Source organism: Hakea prostrata, chromosome 1, assembly GCF_041222555.1.
Source record: "Hakea prostrata isolate BN-2017 chromosome 1, UWA_Hpros_2, whole genome shotgun sequence".
Lineage (NCBI taxonomy): Eukaryota > Viridiplantae > Streptophyta > Magnoliopsida > Proteales > Proteaceae > Hakea > Hakea prostrata.
The window spans coordinates 31,770,829-31,794,823 of NC_142600.1; the positions used below are offsets into that span (position 1 = coordinate 31,770,829).

Below are 23,995 nucleotides of genomic sequence, written 5' to 3' on the forward strand. Positions count from 1 at the left end.
TCTATTGTCTACAACCAGTCATCTTTTTCCATCTTTACATCTTCATGATTTTTATTCTTGCACGGATACTTTTTTGTTTTCCTCTCCTTTACCATCTTCTTCCCTTAGAATATGGGGTTAATATTGAAGATAAACAAATAAAAACTAATTGAAAATAATAATGTTAGCAATAGAGGGTTTAAATGATAAATTGGATAACTCAGAATGTGACATTAATATTAAACGGCAACTCAGGGAGTGGGGCTGATAATTTTCCATCTATTTTACTTTCTAAGCCCAATTCTATTTTGGGTTTTCTTTGGTAAGAAAGCCCAATTCTGTTGATACATGGGCCTGAGTAACTCTGACGGTCCATTACACATTCGGGGTTGTGATTTCAGGAGGACCTCCTGCTGCTATGAAACGCTCAGAGCGTAATCTTCAGTCTCTCTCTGTTCTATCTCGTCTGTAAAGTCACCATTTCTTGCTTGAAGATTTTGTTTCTCTCATAAAGAGATAAAGCCCGCTTGGCACCAACATCGATAGTTGAAGCGAACATGGCAGCGATGGCTGCATTACAGAGTTCTATGGCCACTCTCACTCTTTCACCCAGTTCCTTCTTAGGCCAACGATTCCTACCCTCCCTTTCCACTGTACCGGTATGTTATCCTATCCTTGTTCTTGTTCTTCTTATGCTGGTTTTGCAACCTTTGGGTTTTAGTATTTCCCTAAGTTCTAGCCTCACAAGATAACCTCACGCGGTTGCTTCTTGTTATTTAATTGCAAGCAGGAGCTTCTGAGTTCTAGTCACTATTATTTTTGAATTGAAAAAAATAAAAAAAATAAAATTAAAATCTGAATCGGGTTAGGAATTTGCAGTGAGTTCTCTTTAACCGGGCGGATTTCCTTGTCATTTCGGGACATAATTTTGGAATTTTTAAGTGGGCTTTCTTCAAACTGTGTCCGTATCCAGTGGGAAGAATGGTTTAAACTTTGAAGGGTCTGATAATTTGCTAGATTTTCGGCTTCTAGATCACTTCATACAACTGTGATAAGGGTTAGTTGAGTTCTTCTACAATAGTTTAAAACTGGGAAGTAAATGGTGGATTACCACCTATTCCCATTTGAGGTTCGTAAATTAGTATAACTGAGCAGAATACGGCTCTGATTTGTGTTGTTTTAACAGCTTCATAGCATTGGGTCTACATTTCCTTCAGTCTATCAGTTGGTATGTACTAATTATAGTATAATTTGAACCTGAATTAATGAAACACACTTAGCTTCATCAATCTTTCATAAGTGAGGGGCTAATAGGAGCGATTGGCAAGAATAATTGCTAAGATACAAAATTCTGTTCCCATAGCAACTTGAGCATTTCTGGGACATGAATGTTTGACTTATAGTATGATCACTGTGATGTGTATTTGAACCATACTTTCACTACTTGAATAATATCCTATTGGGAACCTAATGTCTATTCATGGGAGGATTAATTGCATCAAGGTATGCTAGAAGCGCCCAGTTGATGCTGTATGCTTCCAATCCTACAGAATGTGCTGGATACAGGACTCTAAGATTATTGCATTAATGGAGAAACACAAAGTTGAAATTTTGGAAATATTATCTAATTCTTCTTTGGGAAATCCAAAAATAGTGACAACTCAACACATTCCTTTGTGCCTTCAATTAGGTAGAAAAAACCAACAAGTCCTTTCTTTACTTTGGTTTGTGATCTGGAGATAGTGTGGTTTCTTTTGTGAATTATCTTATGAGGATGAAGCCTTTCATAGTTGAAATACTAAGAGGAGTAGTAGATCAATATGTAGCTCAGTTCGGCACTGCTTTTCCAAATTACCTCCATGGCAATAAGTGTAATCTATCCACAAGAGTTTATAACATTTAGTTTCTATTTTCCTTTACAACAGTATTCTACAAAAGTATTTAGAAACTTTCTTCTAACAATCTTGGCATATCTTGACTGCAGGTCAAGTCGGTCGAGAAGCCATGTCTCACTGTAATGAAGGTTGGTGTATAATATCCTTCATCTCGTTGCCACAGGATGCTCTATTTTTCTTAGATTGGACAACTATAGCTAAATTTTTAATGGCATGGGAATTATAATACTGATAAGGATAAACTCCTAACTGAATCCTACTCTATTATCTCTAATCCAAATTTGAATTCAGACAATCATAATTCAGAGTCAAATGTACAAATTTCAAGTTTGAACTTTCAAAATTAGTTTGGATTTGGTAAATCCTTATCTTACTGTGGCCGTGTAAGTGATGCACTGTGAATTAACTCTTTTACGAAATCTAAAATTAAATTTTATAAACACAACATGCTATACCCAATTTGAGGGTAAGCGAAACTCATCCAAAACCTAGTGTTATACTTTCACATGGTATCATTCAACTAGGTTCAATCCTAATCAAATTCATTTTTTGTTTCTCCTTCCCACCCCCCTCTCTCTTTCTCAAGCTTCTGCGATGGCAGCTTCCTCCAGAACTCTATTTCGTAGCACACCACCACATCAGTCTCAAATTAACTGGTGATAGCTTCTTGTTGTGGAAACGGATGTAGGTCCGGCACCAAATTGGTCTATTTTCCTTTGAAATCAACCTAGGGCTGATGGATATGAGGGTTGGGCCTTTAAGTTAACATGTTTATGTGGCTATGGGCCCATAAATGTTTAGGTCAAGTATGGAAACTAGGTTTTTATTTTAGTTTAATTATTGTAATTATGTAATTCTGCCCAACTTAAGTTATAAGGGCAGAATAGTCTCTTGCATGTATCATTTTAGTTTAAGTAATTTTGAGTCAGTTTAGGATATGATAAGGAGTCCTTTTAAGTTTAGTACTAAGAGTCCTATTTGAATTTGGAATAATATGTACTAGGAGAGCCAGTTTCTGATTCCTAACTTCACTAGGGCTTCTTATATAAGGCTATTATTAATAAAGCCATGTCGTGTATGTAACAGAGACAGATTAGAGAATGCAATTAATAAAGAGAGTGTTGCTATTTGCTGCCTAAGAGCAAGGTGTTAGTAAAGCTTCTCATCAGTGGTAAGGGATCTCCCTGTGATTGAGTAAGCAACCTAGGGTTTTTACTTGAAGGATTCTTCTTTGATAGCTTGTAGCCTGCCTCGACTTCTTTCCATCTCCATCACACCCCATTACAAGGCTTGTGTTACAGGTAACAAGTTTGTTCCTAATCCCATTCCCCTTCTCATACCATCATTTCTATTTTTCTTGAATGTTCGGAGTTTCCTAGAGACCCAAAATTCAAGTTAGATCTACACCAATTGAATTGTTAGATCTGCCCCAAAGTTTAGGAACCTCATCCCTCCAACCCTAGTGACCTTTTGTCCCAATTTCTGCCCTGTCAAACCAACCAAACCCTAGTTGCAGTCCTAATTCTATTAATGCCCAAAATTCCCAAACCTTATTCTAAACCCTAATTTGTTTGTTACCCTAAATTTTCAATCCCTATCCTGAACCCTAATTCCATGCTGCCCTGGGTTCCCAAACCCTCACCCTAAAACCATGAAACCCTTATTTGAATCTCAAGCTAAGATTGGTTTTGAAAAGATCTTGGAAGAATTAACCCTCTATCACTTGAGGCTACTTCAGAGTGGTGGCAGAGCATGGTAGAACCGACCCAAGACTATTCTTAGTGTCATCATTGTAGGCATAAAGGAATAAAGGAACAACGTAGGCCTCTAGAGATGTATGAATTGAGGAAATATGATGGTGTTAATGATCCCCAGGTATTCTATGAGTGGTTATATGATTTAGACAATTATTTTGATTGGCATAATTTATCTTACTAAGATGAGACTAGCACACAATCAACTAATATGCCAATGAACAATGGAGCAATGTAAAAAGGAATATGGAATACAAAAGCAATGAACTTATACTTGGCTGATGATGACAAGAAGATTTGGGCAACATATTTTTCCAACGAGAGTGTAGTGCTCAACGACAATGTCAATTGAACTCCTTCTAAGAACAATGCCACCAAAAGTCCTCCAAACTTGAAGATAGGAATAGCAAAGGTGATGTAAACCAGGTCTGGGTTTTGGTAATTTCCCTAGACTTAGGGTTTACCCAGGAAATTCCAGCAGGTAAAGGCGAAAATATTGTGAATTACCTAGGGTAGGTAGAAAAGATACTAAATCATTTTGGATGGTTGAAAGTATGGCTATGGTCAATCCAAAATTATGTGGGAATGGTTTTGGAGAAAAGAGAAAAGAGAAAAGTTGGGGTCTGGTCAAAATCCAAGATGGGATAGTTTACTAGGTAGTAGGACAGCCAAAATAATATTAGGTAAATTTAGGAAAGGGTAAAGAAACCTGCGGTTGGGGTGTGGAGGGATTTAGGGATAATTCTTGGGAAAAGGGAAGGGAAGGTAAAATTGGATTATTTATATCTCCATAGGAAAGGGGAATATTGGGGAAACCTTGGAGAAACAATCCAATGATTTGAAGGTCTTGGGAATATTTCTCTTCTCTTTTCTTTCTTTCTTTCATTTTTTTCTTTCATCTCTTTCTTTTTCTTTATTCTTTTCTGTTTCAGATCTGCTGCAAGCCAAAAAAGGGTTGGGGAGGGGCCTAGGTGTTGCCACAAGGGTGGGGGGAGGGTTTCTTGGCTGCTGCCCACGTGGGGCAGGGGCTTGCGATGGGAGGGTAGGGGTTTTCTTGGACTGCAGGAATGGGATAGTAGGTTCTTGGGGATTTCTTGATGTTTCTTGGTCTGAAAGAGCAAGTAAAAGGGGCTGTAGCATATAGGGAGAAGAAGAGAGAGAAGGGCTGGGGTTGGGGAGGTGTTCAACTTACTAGTTTACAGGATCTGGACGAAACAAGTGGCTGGACTTCTTGCTGCAATCGCAGGACAGGACTTGAAAGCTTGAAGAACTGACTGCCATTGATGGGAGATCTGCTTGATCTCGAAGAAACTTGAAGGAAGATGCTGAATATTGAAGAACATTGTTCAAAGCCCACTGAGGCCCCCTCAAAACAGGAACCCGGCTCCTTAATAAATTTTCATTCAATAATTCCAGGCTGAAAATAAAATTACATGGAGAGGCTATTTATAGCCTGAAAATAAGACTCTGGCTCAACTTGGAACTCCTTAATAGGTAAGGATCCAATTACAACTTGGACTAGACTCTTAATGATAAAGCAACTCCTAAGAGATAAGCTCAACTAACTGATTTCTACTCACTTAGAACTCATTCAAAAACAACTTTAACTCCAAATAAATCGCTCGAAACAAGACCAAACTCAATTCAAACTGCAAAATTGGACTCAACTAAAATTCTAGAATTAATTCCAGAATAGAAATAAGGGCTTCCCACCCAAAATCGTTCCGGTGCTTCAAATCGGATAGAGCCCGATTGTTGTTTGGGCAGTAGTACAGCCAGTTCCCCTTCGCAAGTCTCTTTTTAGAAGCTGGGTCGCATAGTTCTCACAGAATTTTCAGTATTTAAATAAGCCTCTAGGCTGATCATGGACAGTTTGGGGTCTTCTTAGCCCTCTTCATCGAAATCCTTCCTGCCGAAGGAGATCAGACTCCCAACCACGTCTAACATCTTTTGAAACCTTTTCTCGTCATGCTTTTTTTCCCTTCACGATTCCTTGGATTCCTCGTCGATTCGTATACCCCCCCTAAAGAGGTTCAGCCATCTTAGGATGGCCTTCGTGGAGCCATCATGGGGGCCCCACTTGAGCTTTCAGCCCAGGGGGTCCTTGTGTTCACATCAAAAGGTGCCAACAGAAATATGCACATTGGAGTTCCTAATACTAGAGATTATAGATATAAAGGTTACATATATAGGGAAGATGCTAGCGGAGCTACACCGGAATTTCTATGGGTGGTTATGGAGAATAGAGAAAAAGGAATGATCACGCCGGAGAATCCAAGTACAAGAATTGACGGGTGTGAAGGAGAAGAAAGGACGCATAGAGGAAGACCCCATCATCACACACCACCCACTTTAGAAGAGCACATCAGGTCTTACATCTTTGGAGAATATAACTAGAGGAGATACAACAATTAGGCATTTGTCTACAGGAGGAATCCACCATCCACAAAACCATTCACACCCCGCTCCACCTCAACGCCTTCTCCATGGAATGCTTATCCTCGTAGGGCAAACAATGAGGGAAAAGTCCACATCAAGAAAAGCAAACCAGATGAGTGTTTTTACTGCCATGAGAGAGGAGACTATGCCAAAGACTTTCCTTTAAAGAAAGGGATTGCTATCCTTGACTCCATGGTTGTCAAGGTGGCAAGGTGACCAAAGCGGTTGGGGCTCCGCTTAGGCGATTAGGCAACAGAGTGGCAATAAGGCGACTAAGGTGGTTGGGTTAAATTTTTTCAATACAACTACTTTAAACTGATAAATTTCTATTTTAAGCCAAACAAACATTCAAGAATCACATTCATCTAAAAAAAAAAGCATTCAAGAATCATAATTATGAGATATTATCCAAAAAATAACACAAACATAAGTCCAACTTATCAAGCATCATTACATGTGACTGTGAACTATATCAAATTATTAGTATGAAAACGAAAGTAATAATTTTACATTTTTACTTACCTCTATGATAGTGTGATGCCAAATATGTGCCTTATCCATTTAACGATTCATTGATTCCCAATTCCAAAATGACTAACTATTAAGTTCATATATGGCTTTGTATAATAAAATTTAATTTTTAAAAAAATAAGAAAAAATATTATTATGTACAAAATGTCAAAAAAGTGACCACTTTGGTGTTTAGGCGACAATAAGGTGCACGAGGCGACAAAGCGGTAGCAATTTGGCGAAAAAGCGGGGGGGGGGGAACTACACGTTAACAAAGCGGTTGAAAAGTTGCCTTGCTGCCTAAGTGGACACTTTGACAACCATGCTTGACACTAGCCAACAACATTTTGAAGATGAAGTCATTTGTCCACCTCTAGAAACAGCCCAAGAAGACTTCTTCGATGAAGAAGAATGCTTGGACAACTACCATAACCTAAATGAAATGCTCTAGATCTTTATAGTAGAAACAGTGGAAGGCAAAGAGCCCCTGCCCAAAAATTTTGAAGTGACTCCAGCAGTGTTATTCGATCTAGCCCCTATTTGATGTGACATTTACCATGGCCTTGATCTTGAAAAGCTTCTTGAAGGAGTCAAAGTAGACAAGATCAAAGCAAGCAAGGCTAACACTGGAAGAGAAGGAAGTAATTGAGAGCACTCCCCTAAAAGCCTTTAAAAGTTCAACATGTTCTTGAAGAAATAGAATGTGTGCCTCAAATCTTTGAAGAAAAGGAAAACAAGGCTAAAGATGGTAGTATAGATGTTCACAAAAATATAATCAAGATAACCGTACCAACAGAAGCTATGATTAAAGAAGGTCTCAAGAGCATGGCTGCTGATTTCGAGCATGAACATGCTAAATTTGTCATGTTGCCATGGGTCTTTGAAGAGAAAGCTCCCAGAGTTGAAGACTCCATTAATAATTCCTAGTGGTGCTACATTGCCCAAGTTTCTCCGAAGAATGATATAAGCTGCTAAACACATGTTACTCCCCCCCCCCCCCCCAAAAAAAAAAGTCGAGGACAAACTTTTTCAAGAGGGGGAGAATTGATGTAGGACCAGCACCGAATTGGTCTATTTTCCATTGAAATCGAGCTAGGGTTGATATATATGAGGGTTGGGCTCTTTTTTAACCATGTTTATGCAGTCATGGGTTTATTCTATGGGCCCATAAGTTTAGTGTTTAGGTCAAATACGAAAATTATATTTTTAATTTAGTTTAATTGGTTTAATTATGTAAATTCTGCCCAACTTGAGTTATAAAGGCAAAAAGCCTTTTTCATATTTTATTTTAAATTTAAGTTATGTTGAGTCAGTCTAGGATATGAAAAGGAGTCCTTTTAAATTTAGTTATAAGGCTTATATTTGAATTTGGATAAGTATGTTGAGTACAACTAAGAGAATCAGTTTTGAAGTCCTAATTTCAGGAGGACTTCTTATTTAGGGCTATAAATAAAGCCACGGGCATTTAACAGAGATAAATTGGAGAATACAAGTAATAAATAGAGTGTTGCTGCCTAAGAACAAGGTGGTCGTAGAGCTTCTCAGTGGTGGTAAGGGACCTCGATATGATCGAGTAAGCAACCTAGGGTTTAAGCATGAAGGATTCTCTTTTGGCAGTGCTTGTAGCCTGCCCCCATTACATAGCTTGTGTTATAGGTTAGTAATAAGTCAACACTTAGTGCCATTCCCCTTCTCATACCATCCTTTCTATTTTTCTTGAACTAATAGACTTTTCTGAAGACCCAAAATTCAAGGCTAGGTCTACGCCAATTTAACTGTTAAGTCTGTCCCACACATTAGGAACCTCATCTCCCTAACCCTAGTGACCTTCCATCCCAATTGCAGCCCTATCAAACCAACCAAACCCTAGTCTAAGCCTTAATTCCTTTGCTGCCCAGAATTCCCAAACCCTATTCTAAACCCTGATTCTTTTGCCACCATAGATTCCCAAACCCTGTCCTGAACCCTTATTCCTTGCAGCCCCAGCTTCCCAAATCCTAACCCAAAAACTGGGAAACCCTAATTTGAACCTCAAGCTAAGGTTGGTTTTGATAAGATCCTGGAAGAACTGGCCCTTATTCACTTGAGGATATATAAAAAATGCAGCGCTCTTTCCTCTTCTTCAAAACCAAAACTTAATGGGCTTCATGAATACCTACAATTGTCCATCTGAGATGCATACTCTAGCAGGTTCTACTACTCAGGGTTTGATGAATGGAATCAAAAGGATCAGCTCGTTGTGAGATGGGTCATCTTCTGTCTCTACTGATGTCCTCCCCTATATTGTAGGCCTTGATACAGCAGAAGCTATTTCGAAAGCTCTACAAGTTGCTTTCAGTTCTCTCTCACACAATCATTCTCCACCTTCATATGCAGCTGCAAAATACCACTCCATGCATCTATGTGAGGTAGGTAAGGTAGATTTCTGATCAAGTGGTTGCAGACAAGAAACCCATAGGCAATGCAGAAACTGAATGCAATCTTTTTCAAGAACCTCGGCACCAATTTTACTAACATCGTAGCAGCTCTAGCCACGAGATTTGAACCAGTGTCTCTCCCTGAACTGCATCGCTTTCTTCACAGCTATGAGCTACAGTTGCAATCGCCAGTGATCCCAACTGAGGCCAATATTACCACTACCCACCCTCAAAAGCCAGCTTCCTATCCACCACCAACCACTCACATAATTTCCCCAAAACCTCCAGCTTCTTATCTGACAACTCTAAACTGCGGCAATGGTGGCGTTCTAGAAATCATAGGAATAAGTGACAGATCTGTCAGAAGTACAATCACACAGCTGCAAGGTGTTATTTTCATTATTCAGGTTCCTCAAGCCTTCCTGCTGCAAACATGGCTGGCATCTTGCCAACCCCTTCAATGCCAGAATGGTTTCCAGATACTTCTGCCACCATCATGGGACGTTGGACATTTCCAACTTGTAAATTCCTGCCCCACATAATGGTAATAAAACTTCACATGTAGGTGGTGGAACTGGATTGTGAATTAGCAGTGTTGGTTCTTCTATCTTGACAACCACTTCTCATTAAATTTTTTAAAATTCTGCATGTTCCTTCCATTACCTGAAACTTCTAATCTGTCCATCATTTTACATGTGATAAAAACCCTTTTTTTTGTGATTTTCATCCATTTCATCTTGTTGTGAAGGATAAGGAGACCATATAACCGTTGCTTCAAGGTTCACTTAGAGACGGGCTATACCGGCTGTCAAATCATCCATCCATAACACAACACTTGATGTCACCAACACAATGATGTAAAGTAGTTGCTTCCCCCAAACCCTGCGGCTGCAAATCATTATAAGGGTATTTTGGTCATTTTAGTAATTTTCTTGGGGTCCAAGGTCAGTGTCATTGGGCCCAGCTTGTTATTAAGACCCTAGATTTTTTTATTTTTTATTTGAGTCATTATCTTGTGAGAAATTGAAGAGTCCTTGTTAGGGTATGATTCTTAGGATGCATGGAAATCCCCTAGCTTTTTAATCTGTTTCTTGTTAGGATTCCATATCTACCATTAGATTCCAAATTGGATCCTTCTAGAGTAAGATATGATAAAATCCTTGTTTGAATTAGAGTCTTCAGTCAAGTGAGAGCCATACTTAGAATTAGAGTGTTAGTTTGAAACCAAGTTGGTTTCCTAAATTGATTCCTAGTTTGTTTTCTTTAGAGGTTATAAATAGGGCCTCCAACCTCTGTATTTGCAAGTTGATTTGATTAATAAAATTGAGAATTGAGTTTGGAGTCAGGAGAGGGAATCGTGGGCTCCTAGTGGGGTTTTGCAGCACTTCTAGAGGGATCAAATTCTGCAGTTTCTTCCATCTACAGTAAGCTTCTTCAATCCCAGCAGCAGCCTTCCATCTCCAAGTTAGTGAAGATCACCCCCAGCCCCTTCCTAAACCACTTCCCCTACTTCTAGTCCATCCGCAAATCTCGCCTTACCCCCAACCTAATTCCAGCAACCTTCTCCCATCACAGACATTCTCCTACCCCTCCCCAACCCTGCGGCACCCTTAGAACCCCCCCCCCTTAAATTCTGGTCAAACACCTACCCTTCCCTAACCTTAAACCTTAGTTACAGGCTTACAGCCCCTCCCCTTTACCCTTTATTCTTTTTTCCTTCTCCTCTAACTGGCGGCATCCTAGTAAACCCAGAAAACCAGAATTGATTGTAACCCTAGAACACCTATATCTTCTAAACCCTAACTCTAATCTGTTACTTTAATTGGAGAATTCTTAATTGTCTAGTTGTAAACCACGGTTATGGAACAAAGGATTTTTTTGGATATATTCCAAGGGATTGATGGTGATTCTCAAATATCGTAGAACAAAATGTGATGATAAGATAGAATGCAATAGAAAGAAAGACAGGGAACGGATTACTTACTCCTAACGGTCAAAGCGAGCCCTTACATTCTAAATTAAATTCATTCAGAATGAATTAAATCTCCCATCTTAGAATTGGATTCAAACCAATATCCCACGAGAAAGTAAATGATGTAAAAATCAAACCACATTCTAGAATGAATAAAGAAGCAAAAAAGAAGAAAAAGAATGAACCAGGATAACTTGCAATTGTGGATAGGTCTCCCAGAATTGCAGGCCAATTTATTTATTGGCAGCAATTACAAAATACCAGGACAGAATATTTCATCCACTAAAATAGAAACAAATATTATGAGAGATCAAGACAGACTATTCAGTCCAATATTCTGTTCACAAAAAATAGAAAGCAAGAAAAGAAAACTACAGAAAATTGAAACTGCAGCACCAAAATAGAAACTATAGAAGGCAACACTAAAATAGAAACTATGGAAGATCTAGATCTCTAACCCAACAGATTCTATATCCATGTCTCACGCAAATCTTAACAAAAACCAACTTGCTTCATAGAAGCAAACAAACAAGAAAAGTGGAAAATTAATGCACTTTGGTTTCACCTAAACCAAATGCAAATGTGGTCAGTTCAAAATGGGTTTACATGACCAAAAGACATGCTGATGGGACCATTGAATGGTATAAAGCTTGTTTAGTGAGCAAGGGTTACGAACTAGCAAGAAGGCCTTGATTAGACCAAAACTTTCAATCCTGTAGTGAAAGCTTCTATTTTAGTACTCTCTTGTGACAACTCAAAGGTGGAAGCTTCGCCAATTGGATGTGAGCAACGCCATCCTAAATGGTAACCTAGTAGTAGTGTATATGACTCGGCCACAAGATTTGTCAATCTTGATAAGCCCAATCATGTATGTAGGCTCTAAAAATCTGTATACGGTCTAAAACAAGCACCTAGGGCTTGGTTTCATAGACTCAGTCATGTCCTAGAACAATTGGGTTTTCATGGAACTAAAACTGACATGTCCCTCTTTATTATGCATTAGCCGAAGTTTACTCTGTAGATGCTTGTGTATGTGGACGACATTGTCATAACTGGTTGATGGTTCTAATCCTCTATGATTCAACATGTGATGAATTCCCATAACATGGAATTTTCGATAATATATTTGCGAGACCTACACTATTTCTTAGGATTCAAGTAGTCCAACACTCACATGGACTGTTTCTCTCCCAGTAGATGTATATCATAGATTATCTATCAGACAAAAATGGACAGTGCAAAACCAGTTCACACTCCAATGACCACGAAATCAGCTCTAATAATAGATTCTGGCCTGGCCGTTGCAGATCCAACCATATATTGGCGTACAGTTGGTGCCCTGTATATGCCACTTCCACACCAGATATTTTGTTCGTTGTGAACAAGGATTGCCAATTTTTTAAGAAACTGAAGGAGGACCATTGGATTGCTGTGAAACAGATTCTATGCTGCTTAAAGGAGATTGTTACCCATGGCTTGATGATCACATCCATTTGTTCAATTAACCGACATGCATACAATGATGCAGATTGGGCTAGATGCAGTAATCATCGACGGTCTACGGGAGGCTATGCCATTTTCCTGGGTAACAGTTTAGTTTCTTGGTTGGCAAGGGAACAAAATTCAATTGCTAGATCTTCGACAGAATCTGAAGTGCGGGTGTCGGTAAATGTTACAGCTAAGATAATGTGGTTACAGTCATTGCTATAGGAGTTACGGGTTCCTCCAACAAAGCCTCCTATCCTATGGTGCGACAACCTAGGGGTTGCATCTCTCATAGTAAATCCACTATTTCATGCATGCAGAAAGCATATTGAGGTGGATTTTCACTTTGTTCTCAATCTTGAGTCACAACACAAGTTAGAAATTTGCTTCATCTCCATTTGTGACCAGCGTGCCAATATTTCTACAAGGCCTCTCAAGAGGTGTCCCCACGATGATCTGAAGTCCAAGTTGAAGATCACTGAAAATCCCATCTCCAACTTGAGGGGGCTTGTTAAGGATAAACTCTGAACCAAGTCCAACTCTATCTCTGATCTAAATTTGAATTCAAATTTACAGAATTCGAATTCAGATGTACAAAATCCAAATCCGAATTTATAAAATTACTTGGATTCGGTCAATCCTTATCTTATTGTAACCTTGTATGTTATACACTTGAATCAATCTCTTGTATGGAATTCAAAATTAAATTTTTATAAATCATATGCTATACCTAGTTTGAGGGTAAGAGGAAATCATCCAAAAACCAAGTGTTATATTTTCACAAATACGAGGGAAAACAAAGTACATTACCAAGAATACATTCTGAGTCAAACTGTTGTCATTCAATTGCAAAGCATTAATGCTGTTTAAAGAACACCCTGGGTATCCTTATTTAAGTTGGAATGGCCTTCCTGATTACATCTAGTATGTGTTCTGTTCTGAGCAACTTAAATTGGGACTTGTGTAGGAAGACCACCTACCAGGGTGGTATCAATCCTAACTGCATTCCTTTGATAAAAAATCACTAGTGCAGTATCCTTTTTTGGTTGTTTCCCAGTGAATCAAATACAGTGCCCTTTTGAAGTAAATGCTAAATCATGTAACCAGCCTTTTTTAAAAGCAGGCTCCTGTACCTGTGGGTGCTCTCATCTGTACTGGATTACTCCGTGCTATAGTACATAGTGTGTGGTTTTGTACCCCATAAAGTGGATATGGACCTCTTCGTTTTCATGGTAGGCCAAATGTTTAATTTTGTGGGGATCATAACCCACTTATTGCTCCCACCTAAAGATTGAATGCGCCTGAGATCAACCTGGCTGGATGATTCTTGACTAGTTGGTTGTCATCAATTACCTTTTCTTAACCATTGTTTCTTTTCTTTTTCTTTTTTTGGGGGATCTTCCAATGTAAATAGCATAGTTGTCAAGGCGTCGCCTAATCGACGCCTCGGTGTCCAGGTGCCTTCGGAGCGCCTCAAATCGGCGTCGCCTTATTTTTAGGCAATAAAGCGACCGCTTTAGGGTTTGAGGTGTCACCTCAGGCACTCAGACGCCTTATACCTTAAGTAGTCTGCTTTTTTTTCTTTTTTAAATCACATGAAATGTGTCAAATTGAAGGCATATATTGAATTACTTATTAGATTCCGATTGTAAAGTATCTATTGTTTGAACCTATATGCATATTTATAATGACGCTACATGTGATCAAAATAAAAAAATAAAAACAAATAAAATCGAAGGAGAATAAGTTCTTGACTCGAGTCTCACACTCTCACTCTCACTCTAATCCTAATCTCTTTTCCTCTTTTCTTCTCTTTGACTCTCGCGACGACACTCCGGCAAACAGTGGCCAGCAACAGACGACTTCTTCTCTTGGTTTCTTCCTGCGACTTTTTATTTAGGACCTACTATGTGTAGTTTATAGTATGTTGGATGACTTGAGGTACGCTAATATTAGTTTTTTTTATTATATAAGATATGATAGATTTATAATGGATTAGACTAAATGAGATGTACACTAAAAATTTCATTTAAAATGCCTCAACCGCCTTAAAAGCGCCTCGGAGGGCGCCTCGTCGACTCATCGCCTCAACTAGCCTAAACCGCCTCGTATCGCCTCGTCGCCGTGACAACTATGGTAAATAGACTAAATGACGATTTCCCCACTGGTTTGATTGAGGCAAAAATACAATGTAATACTGTTCTTTTTCTTAGAACTTTTGTTTGAAGCATTCATCAACTTCATATGGCTCAACATTTAAATGTTTGGGTAAGGACCTTTGGTAAATTCAAAATATGTGATGTCTATCAAAGTAGCAGATATAGATTCCACAACTCATGCTACAATTCCTCTGTCAATGAACCTAAATTTTTCATGTGTATCACTATATTATAATCTAGAAGGGAAGTCTATCCTTTTATAGGGCCCTATTTCCTGTTTCTTTAATTGTGCAGCTTAAAAGATGGGAAAGGAAGGAATGTAAACCGAACAGTCTCCCAGTGTTACAGAAAATGCATGTTAAAGTGGGTGATATGGTGAAAATTATCGCTGGACGAGATAAAGGTAAGACTGGAGAGATTACTAAGATTTTTAAGCATAACAGCACTGTGGTTGTTAAAGAAATAAATCTGAAGACAAAGCACATGAAAAGCAGAGAAGAGGGTGAGCCAGGGCAGATTATCAAGGTTAGTTTGGTCAAGTACTTACAACTGGGCATACGTCTTTTTTCCTTTGTTTTCTAAGAGTTTGTTAATATAGTTGTTTCTGCCCTTTATTTGGATCTTTATCTTCTCTTTTTGTAGCACAATTTTAAGCGTTACTTTATATTTTGCAAAAGCTGCTCTCGGTTTGACAATTCTATGGATATCATGCAACTTAAGATATTACTTTTCTTAATTAGTATTTGTTATTGATATGAATTTTCCCACTTTCATAGATTGAAAAAAGTGTCTATGTAGGCAGTTCCCATTTTAAGTTAATGAATGCTGCAAAGTATTCATATTGTAGGACATCATACATAATCAAGTTATATTGATGAATTATTAGACATTGATTCTGTATCAAGGTCTAGTCATATGTTTATATGGGCAAGTGGTACTGTAGTTCAGTGGACTGAAAACAACCTTTAGGTGGTTATGCTATATATTAAGGGATGTAGATAGGTTTGTAGGGAAACATTACAGCCGTTGGAACCAAAAGAATGAGGACCATGCCCCCTCTAGTCGTCGATGATTTACCTAAGTCTTAAATGGTTTGAGTTCGGTTTGGACCTCAGCTATTGAGTGGTGGTTTTCTGGTTCACCCAAAAACCAGAATATTGGGATCTAATTCTGTTATTTTCTTTTTGAGTAAATTACATAGATATCCCTGGGTTTTGGCTTAAATACACAATGATGCGGATTCAAAGGCCTAATTTCCGTGAGAAGAATAACAAGAAGAAGTCTTCCAAGTGGTATTAGTTGAACTACTACTAGAAGTAGTACTGGTACTAGCCTACAGGATCTTTTCTTAAGTAATAGATGGTCACCCCCCCCCCCCCCCAACCCATCAATGATTTTCGGAGGGTGGTAATAGCAGCAGCAGCAGCTGCTGCAGTATTGGTAGTATTCCGTATGTAGCTATATGTTATGCCTTTAGTTGAATTGGTTGCTGGTTTGAACTTTTGGTTTAATTTAAATGATTAGAATATCCCTCTAGGATGTTCAAATCAAAGTGCTCCTAGTTATGTGAAGTTCTGAATTTTAAATATAAGTTCCATAACTAAACAAACTGCTGCCAATGTTCTACTGCAATGACAGTAACTTTACAAAATCCCCAATCCATTTTTTTTTCCCTAGTTCTGTATTCGAACCCTAACTTCCTCCTTTTGTTTTGCAAATTCCCCAAGACCTATACCATCCACAGATGATTGCAGCCATTCAAAATCCATTTCTGATTTTTGTGGAATACTTCCCTGCCCCTGAAGGGAACTGATTCCTACTTACAACCATAGTTTGCGTACATCAATAGTTTGGGAATGGATGCAGAAACTAATTGGCCTACCTGGCAATAATACTTTTTTGATAGCCCTGTGCAATAATTCGTGTATGTCAATGATGTTCTGTGTTTAAGTATGGATGACTGAAAAAGTTTGGAGGCAAAAATATGAGTGGTATAACCCCAATACCATGGTAAGGCGTTTTGTGATTGTTTCCCTAGAATTAGGGTTTGCCTAGAATCCTTTACTATTGTGAACCGCAATATAATTAACAAATTTGGGGACAGAAGACTTTAACAAACCTAGATGGGATGGTTAAGATTGGAAATTAGGCTTTTAGGTAAAAATTGGGATTAACAAATTCTAAATGGGTTGTAGGGATTGAGATGGTAATAGGTTTAGGATTTATGGAGATCTTAGGAACAAGTTAGGGATGGGAATTTTTTATATGGATTAGTTAGGGTTTTAACAAATCCTTATGGGATGGTGTTGAGATATCCAAAATCAATACAGGTTGTCACAAAGAAGCATGGGGTGTGTTTAGTGATACCTAGTCTTACCCTAGGGTGATCAAGGAGCTTGCGGTTCGGTATGGGAGGGTTTAGGGATGATGAAAGAAGGGATGGATGAAGAGATGGGCTGTTAGAGGGTTCTTGGGAATTGGGATGGCACTTCCTTGATCTCTCTTTTATTTTCTCTTCTTTCTTCTTTTCTTTCTTTTCTCTTTTCTTCTCTGGTTTTCAAATCTTCTGCAAGAAATAGAAAGGGGAAGGAGAGGGCCCCCACAAATAACAACCACAATAAAAGAAACTATTTTGTGTAAAACTAGCTAATTATCTAGAAGGAATCTTAATTTAACATAGATTCCTAATGGGACTCCAACTCTAACTAGGACTGACTTGACTAACTCAAATAAATAAGTAAAATCAGATTTGGGCTCAGCAAAATAAAATAAAATTAGTGGGAAAATTACCATTCTGCCCCTATTAGGGTTTGCCAGCCCACTAGCTGTGCCACTTGGGTTGGGCTTTAGGGCCCTCGGCCAGGGAGAGGATTTTTGCTTAGCTGAATGGGTTCATCCTAGTGAAAATCAATGAGCGAACTCAATTCGTTGCAATTAATTTCTAATTTTTCATGTCTTAATGGACAATAAAAACAAATATCACTCGAATTTGAACTCATTTCTCATTCTTTTGGATCTCTACATCTGAGATTGACTAATATTGACTGTATGTATCAAGACAAATTTTGATAGGTAATCTGTTGACCACAATCTATCATTGACATAAGCTCAACTGAATGAGTGCCTTTCCAAGGTCTTGATTGGAAATAGCTCTGTCAAAGTACTGTGTCAAATCAAAGATCTTTGTTTCTAACAAGTTCTTAGATCTAACTTTAACAGGTGTAGGCTCAGTTAATGTCTGCAGGAAGGTTTTGGTAATGTGGGCTTAAATGGACAGGGAAATTAGGCTTGTGTGGTTAATGGTGTGCATGATGAGATGTTTGTGTTCAAATGTGTTCGTATGGGATTGTTTAGATGAAGTTTCCTGGGTAAAAGGAGGGTTTCTGATTATGGAGTCAAATTGGGATGATATGGGGTAAATTTGTTGAGATGCATTGGGGAACGTAGGAATCTCAAGATTCAATGAAACTAGAATCTAACCTAGGGTACTTGCTAGGTTGTGCTCACTAAGTTTGGGCTGATTTAGCTGTTTGGATCTTTTATGAGGGCTTGTGATTTTAGGGTTTGTATTTAGTTTATCGGATAACAAACTCTTAAATCTACGATTTGGTGGGTCAGAGAAGAATGGGATTTTGATCAAAGTAAGGGGAGATATGGCGGCAGATGTGTATGATGTTTGGTTGGGTCTTGGAGAGTGGGAGTCATGAAGTTTCTTGATTATGAAGGGAAGAAGGGTCTGAACCAAATAGAAATTGAAAGGTCAGAAGAGAGGGGCATGGGGTGTAGGCTGTAAGATACATTGACTGGGAGTGTTGTTGCTGTGGAGGAGCTAAATGCTTCTGGAAGGTTGTCTGTTCAGCGACAGAAGGATCTGGCTTGATCTCACCAAGTACCCTAGGTAAACTCAACCCTTGTAGGTTCATTTACCAAAATTGACATAAACCAGCAGTGCTATAGCAACTATGTGCACACAAAAGCAGGATAGCTTGAAAAAATCAGTCTGTTTCCCCTCCATGGAGGGAGGTGTTTTTCTTTATGGTGGTGGTCTGAGGGGTGGGAGGGTGGGGAGGGGCTTCAAACAGGAAGTCATATTGAAATTAGGACTACGAAGATTCTTTTCTGCTGAATTTTCATCTACTTCTAAATTGCTGTTCTACTGTTATTGCTGAATTTTGCATTTATATCAATTTCAGATTTAGATTTAAAAGTTGAACCCTGATTAATCTCTTTTTTTCTGGTCTCCATTTAATTTTTATCAGTTTGCATAATTGTCCGTTCTGATTTGAAACTCCACAGCTGTGCCCATTGGATTCTATAGCTTTCCATCTTTCTTGTGCCCAGTAGGGTTGCTCCATATCTCTGAATCTGCTTATTTCATTTGGAGATTATCTTATGTAGACCTTTGATGCTGACTGATTAGAAGCCAATGCATGCTTATGCATATCAATTTTTTTTGATTGAGATTCCTTTCTCTGATCTTCATTCCCATACGTGCAATCCCGTGACGAGGTAATCTTCCGCTGGAATTTCCCTGAAATTAGCAGTACATAAAATATAAATTAATGTAGGTTTGCTTGAATGCAAGTGGCATTAAAGGATGTTACCCAGATGATATTTGGATTACTGTATGTGTCTGACCTATAGATTTGTTGCTTTTTCCTGTAAAGAGATGCTTGATTTGCCAAACAAGAGATTAATAGAGTATTATGTGATAATAAATTTGAGTTAAAACACAGGTTTTTTTGCATGTCTGTGGTTAATTTTAATGGATGTGTGATGCACATCTCAATCAAGACACCAACTGCTATTTACTTTCCCTTCTCTCATCTTTCCCTGGATCATCATTTCTACTTTTCATTGACAGATTGAAGCACCCATTCATAGCTCAAATGTGATGCTCTACTCCAAAGAACAGAATGTAGCAAGCAGAGTGGGTCATAAAATTCTCGAGGATGGAAGTCGAGTTCGTTACCTCTTGAAAACTGGGGAAATAATTGACAGCCCAGAGAAATGGAAAAGATCTACAAAAAAGGTGGTGGAAGTTGAAGCGGAGGTGGCTTCATAGAGCCCAGATATGGATCCTGTATTGCATGTAAGTATTAGGGATCCTCATGCTTTCTATAGCCTCATTGTAGCTGTAATCTTTTCAAAAAGAAAAAAATGTATTTGGTTGTCCATTTCAGTTTTAGCAGAACTGTGTAAGGGTAGAGAGGGTGAAGCATTAAATCTGGTGGGTTATGCGCTCGGATTGTTTTCAAGGATTGTCTATATGAAAAGCAGGATTTTGTTATTCCCTGTTATTGTTGTTTTCGAATTCAATCGTTTCCGATCCATTTTCTGGTGCACAATGTGGTGCACTGTGTTTCAGAGAATCAGAGGATAAAAGCCCTGTTTACGTTGCATTAGGAGGCAAGATCATGTTGGTGGCTTTCCTCTGCTACTGAACTTTCGCTCTTTTAACAAGCTCTCACCTCATGATGAAATAGGCTTCGCATATACAATTTGGTTACTTCCAACTTCACATCAAGACATTAGATAACCGCCAAAATACCTCTTATGAAGGTTAGTCAGATGCAAGGTTTAAAATATCATACGATACTAGCTGATATGTATCTATATTTGATACAACCAATACGATACATCTCGATACGTCTTTTTATTAAATTGCACTAAAATATATTTGTCAGAACGATACAATACTCCATACGCAACGATACGTCTCACTCCCCATTAGTTATTCTAATGGTAGCTTCATTCAATGAAACCCTGTGAAAGACTACATGCCAAGTAATGCATTCCTCCCATGCATAGTTTCTTCACTTTTTAACATCGGATTCGGCACATTGGTTACTTTGTGTGTGTGTGTGTGTGTTTTTGAGAGAGCCATCTTCTCCATTTACTTGAAATAACTGTCACTATGAAAAAAATTAATGAACACATAAGCAGGATTAGGTAATTTCCTCATAATCTTATTGGATTGAGGTTACTGTCCGTAGTCATTCTATCTCTCCTCTCTAGGCAGACATGTCATTTTTTGAAGTCTAGGGAGAAAAAAATAATACTAATAATGTTTTACTTTTCTTATATGTGAAAATTATACAATTGAGGGCATGCTTAATTTTGATATGTTGGAGTCCAACCATCAATGTAGCAAGAGATCCTAAGGGGAAAATTTTCAGAAACATCTGGGGAAGGTCCATTTGTTGTCGGCACTTATGATATAAATTATGTCACAGGTTTTGCAATATAATGAAAGTGAAGAGATTCCCAAAGACTTAAAACTCCAGGCTTCTCAAGGTTGCTGCATATTGTAAGCACTAGTGCTCATGATGTTGATCAATAAAATAGAGTAGATCGTCTATCTTTTGATACTAAGAAAAGATTAATTGTAGAAATTGAATAATGAATTACTCTTCAATTACAGTTTGTTAGCCGACCGTGTGATGAGGGTAAAACAGCACCGAACCGGGTTCGACCATTGTCTGGTTTGAAATCCTGGTTGGGACTGGCTTAAAAGAACGAACCAGCAAGTAATGTGAGAAAGAAGGAACTATAACACTTATAGAAGGAGGCGTGATCCCTTAAAATTCGAGATGGACGATCGTGTCCTAGAAGGTAACTATAACCAATGTGGGATAGATGATATTGTCACAAAAGGTAATTACCACTAACCCCAAAAGAAGGGTGAAACCCTATGATTGGGTGGCCAGAAAGAAAAGTGGTGGACTAATCCATCGGTGGAAGATGGAAGGTAAATCCTATATAAATTAAAGATTAATGCACAGTGGCCAATGCAGAACTGTGCTAGTGGTTGAAATCAACACCTCTTAGTGAAGAGGTCATGGGTTCGATTCTTGCTGAGGCATATTAATATCCCCATCCGGCTTAATAAAGCCCTAATAAACCCCTTTGTACAAAAAATAAAAAATAAAAAAAATTAATGCACAGTGAAGGTTTTTGGACGCATCATTTTGGTAAAAGCCTAGCATGACCTTCATAATTGTATTTTCTTTTGATTTATTTGATTTCTAATCCATGATAGATCTATTTTTAAGTTATTTTCAGACCTTAATCTATTGTTTTCTAAGTCCTAGAGTGAATGATTCACTCTAGTCTATCCGTGAGATTTGCGAACTGATTTCGGATGAAGCCTAGTATGTGATCCGTTAGGTTTTTATTTCGTTGACCATGATTGAGGCCTAAACCATGTTAGATAATCTCCTTATATTATTTCAGAGTTCTTACTAATTTCAAAGTTTTTGAGACTCAAACGACGAGTTTTCGACAAAATCTAGGTTTTACTATCCGTACTGGGAAGGCTTGGCTATTGCCTTGGTCTCTTCAAGCGACCAAGCCAAGCGACCATAGGGTACAGTGACAAGAAGTTGCCCTGTTTTGACCCCGTTTCATCTTCGATCCTTTAGGGTTTGCTCCTAATACTTAATACTTGTATGATTAAGTTTTCTTTGGCAACTTTGAACCTATACTTTGATCTTTTCTTCAAAGATTTTGAATCAAACATAAGGTAAGGACGTTCACTTACAAATAGCATGATTTATTTTCTATTTTGAGAGCATGATTTTATTTACTATTTTTAAGACTTGCTCATGATAGTTATGCCTTTGAAATTACAGTATGGTATTCATTATATGATTTGCATATCTATTGTGAATTGGAATGCTTGGATCGTGAATGGATCATGATATGATGTTATTTATGGAATCATATTGTGATGTGTTGCTTAAGTTGTGGTTGTGGAATAGGGAATGCCCTTTTGATATTTCTGTCATGGGACATCAGTGGATGTGGTATGGAGCGCTTCCCTACGGTGCCCCTTGACGCTTTCCATAATTACTTAATGACATACCTAGGACTTGTCTAGATGTTTTTGGCTAGGAAATGCACTCATATCTCACCCTATCAACGTGGGTATTAAGGCCTAGTGATTAGTGGCATCAACGGGGATTATGGGGCTCAAGACCGGTATTTGATCCGTGAGAGGACATAATCACATTAGGGGGGGTCATTCATTGGTAGGGTCACACATAATAAGCCTGAACTCATGGACGCTCAAGACCAGTAAACAACCCGTGAGAGGACATAAGAGCTTCTCGTTTATTATGTGGATGACCAATAGGGTTAAGAGTCTGTAGTCCGAGTTGATTGGAGCCATAGGATACGATGACTCTAGGGGGAAAGATATTGGAACGGACTGCCTAGGGCACGAAAGGGAAGTATCCTACCTTGAGATTGATATGACTCAGTAGATGACTTGCATTGGGCTAGGTATAACCCTGATACGCGCCAATACTCATACCAATGGCGGAGTGAGAGAGTGGTGACTTAAACCCTAGCCATGGTGAATGTCTGAGATGGAGGCCCTAACCCAACTACTGCAGGGAACCCAAGATATAAAGATTGTTAACGGAGAGTGACTGAGACTGCCCAAAGAAGTATGGTGTATTTTCTTAATGTGTGTTCGCCAATAGAGACTAGCATACGTTAGAGTTAGATGCATACCTGCACATTGTCTCATATCATCTTGCATCATGCTTGGTACTTGAATATTGATTGTAATGGTTGTAGTTGAACTACTTGCTAAGTTCTTTTGAGCTCACCCTTCGGGGACAATGTTTGTTAGATGACTATGTTGGTGAGGAAGAGATCCCAAGCTCATGTGGTGAGGACTTTTTCCTATATGATGCAGCTACAGAAACAGTAGGAGAAGATAGTGGTTCGTGGTACGACTCGAGTGCCAATCTGGACTACTTTGATGGCACCCATTAATAGTGATAAACATCGTCTTGTTCTCCATTGGGAGCACGAGTTATATGTAGATCCTCAAATGTAAGTACACAAGCCCAAGGGGAAGAAGGAGAAGGTCGAAGAAGAAGAAGAAGAGCCAATGGAAGACTTAGATTGATTCTTAGACTTCTTTAGTTTATTCAGTTGTATTACTTTAGATTTTGATCTAACTTTCCGCTTTTGATTTTAGAGTTTATTTCCCCTATACTCTATACTCTGATATTACATTGGTATCATTTTTTGCACTTTGACTATTCTTTTGTAATCCTTCTGAGATCCGTTCATTGATTATTTCTTTTTAATTACATTTATACAATGATTTTCTCTTGCTTTTGATTGTACTATTGTGCTATGTGGGAGGATAATTGTTGAGAACTGATCATCGGGGCTGTGAAGCACACCTTCGGGTATGGCAATTGGGTACCGGCTGGCGGGATAGACACCACACCCGAGTGGGATAGGCGGTCGACCAAGTTAACTGACCGGTACCCACCTTTCGTATGTTTTTGATAAGTTTTCCCACTCCAAAGAGCAGGCAGTGGATCAGGCATTCAACCTTTGACCGACTGGCCATGACTAA

The 23,995-nt window shown here is 38.6% G+C and overlaps 1 protein-coding gene across 1 annotated transcript; it reads left to right on the forward strand.

The window, feature by feature from the left end:
- Positions 1–382: 382 nt before the first annotated feature.
- Positions 383–19,926, forward strand: RPL24 (Translation protein SH3-like family protein). Its single transcript, XM_089138898.1, has 4 exons — positions 383–638; positions 1,964–2,002; positions 14,905–15,135; positions 19,475–19,926. Exons 1-4 carry the CDS (start codon positions 537–539, stop codon positions 19,673–19,675), a joined length of 573 nt encoding a protein of 190 aa, XP_088995024.1. The 5' UTR covers positions 383–536; the 3' UTR covers positions 19,676–19,926.
- Positions 19,927–23,995: the final 4,069 nt, after the last annotated feature.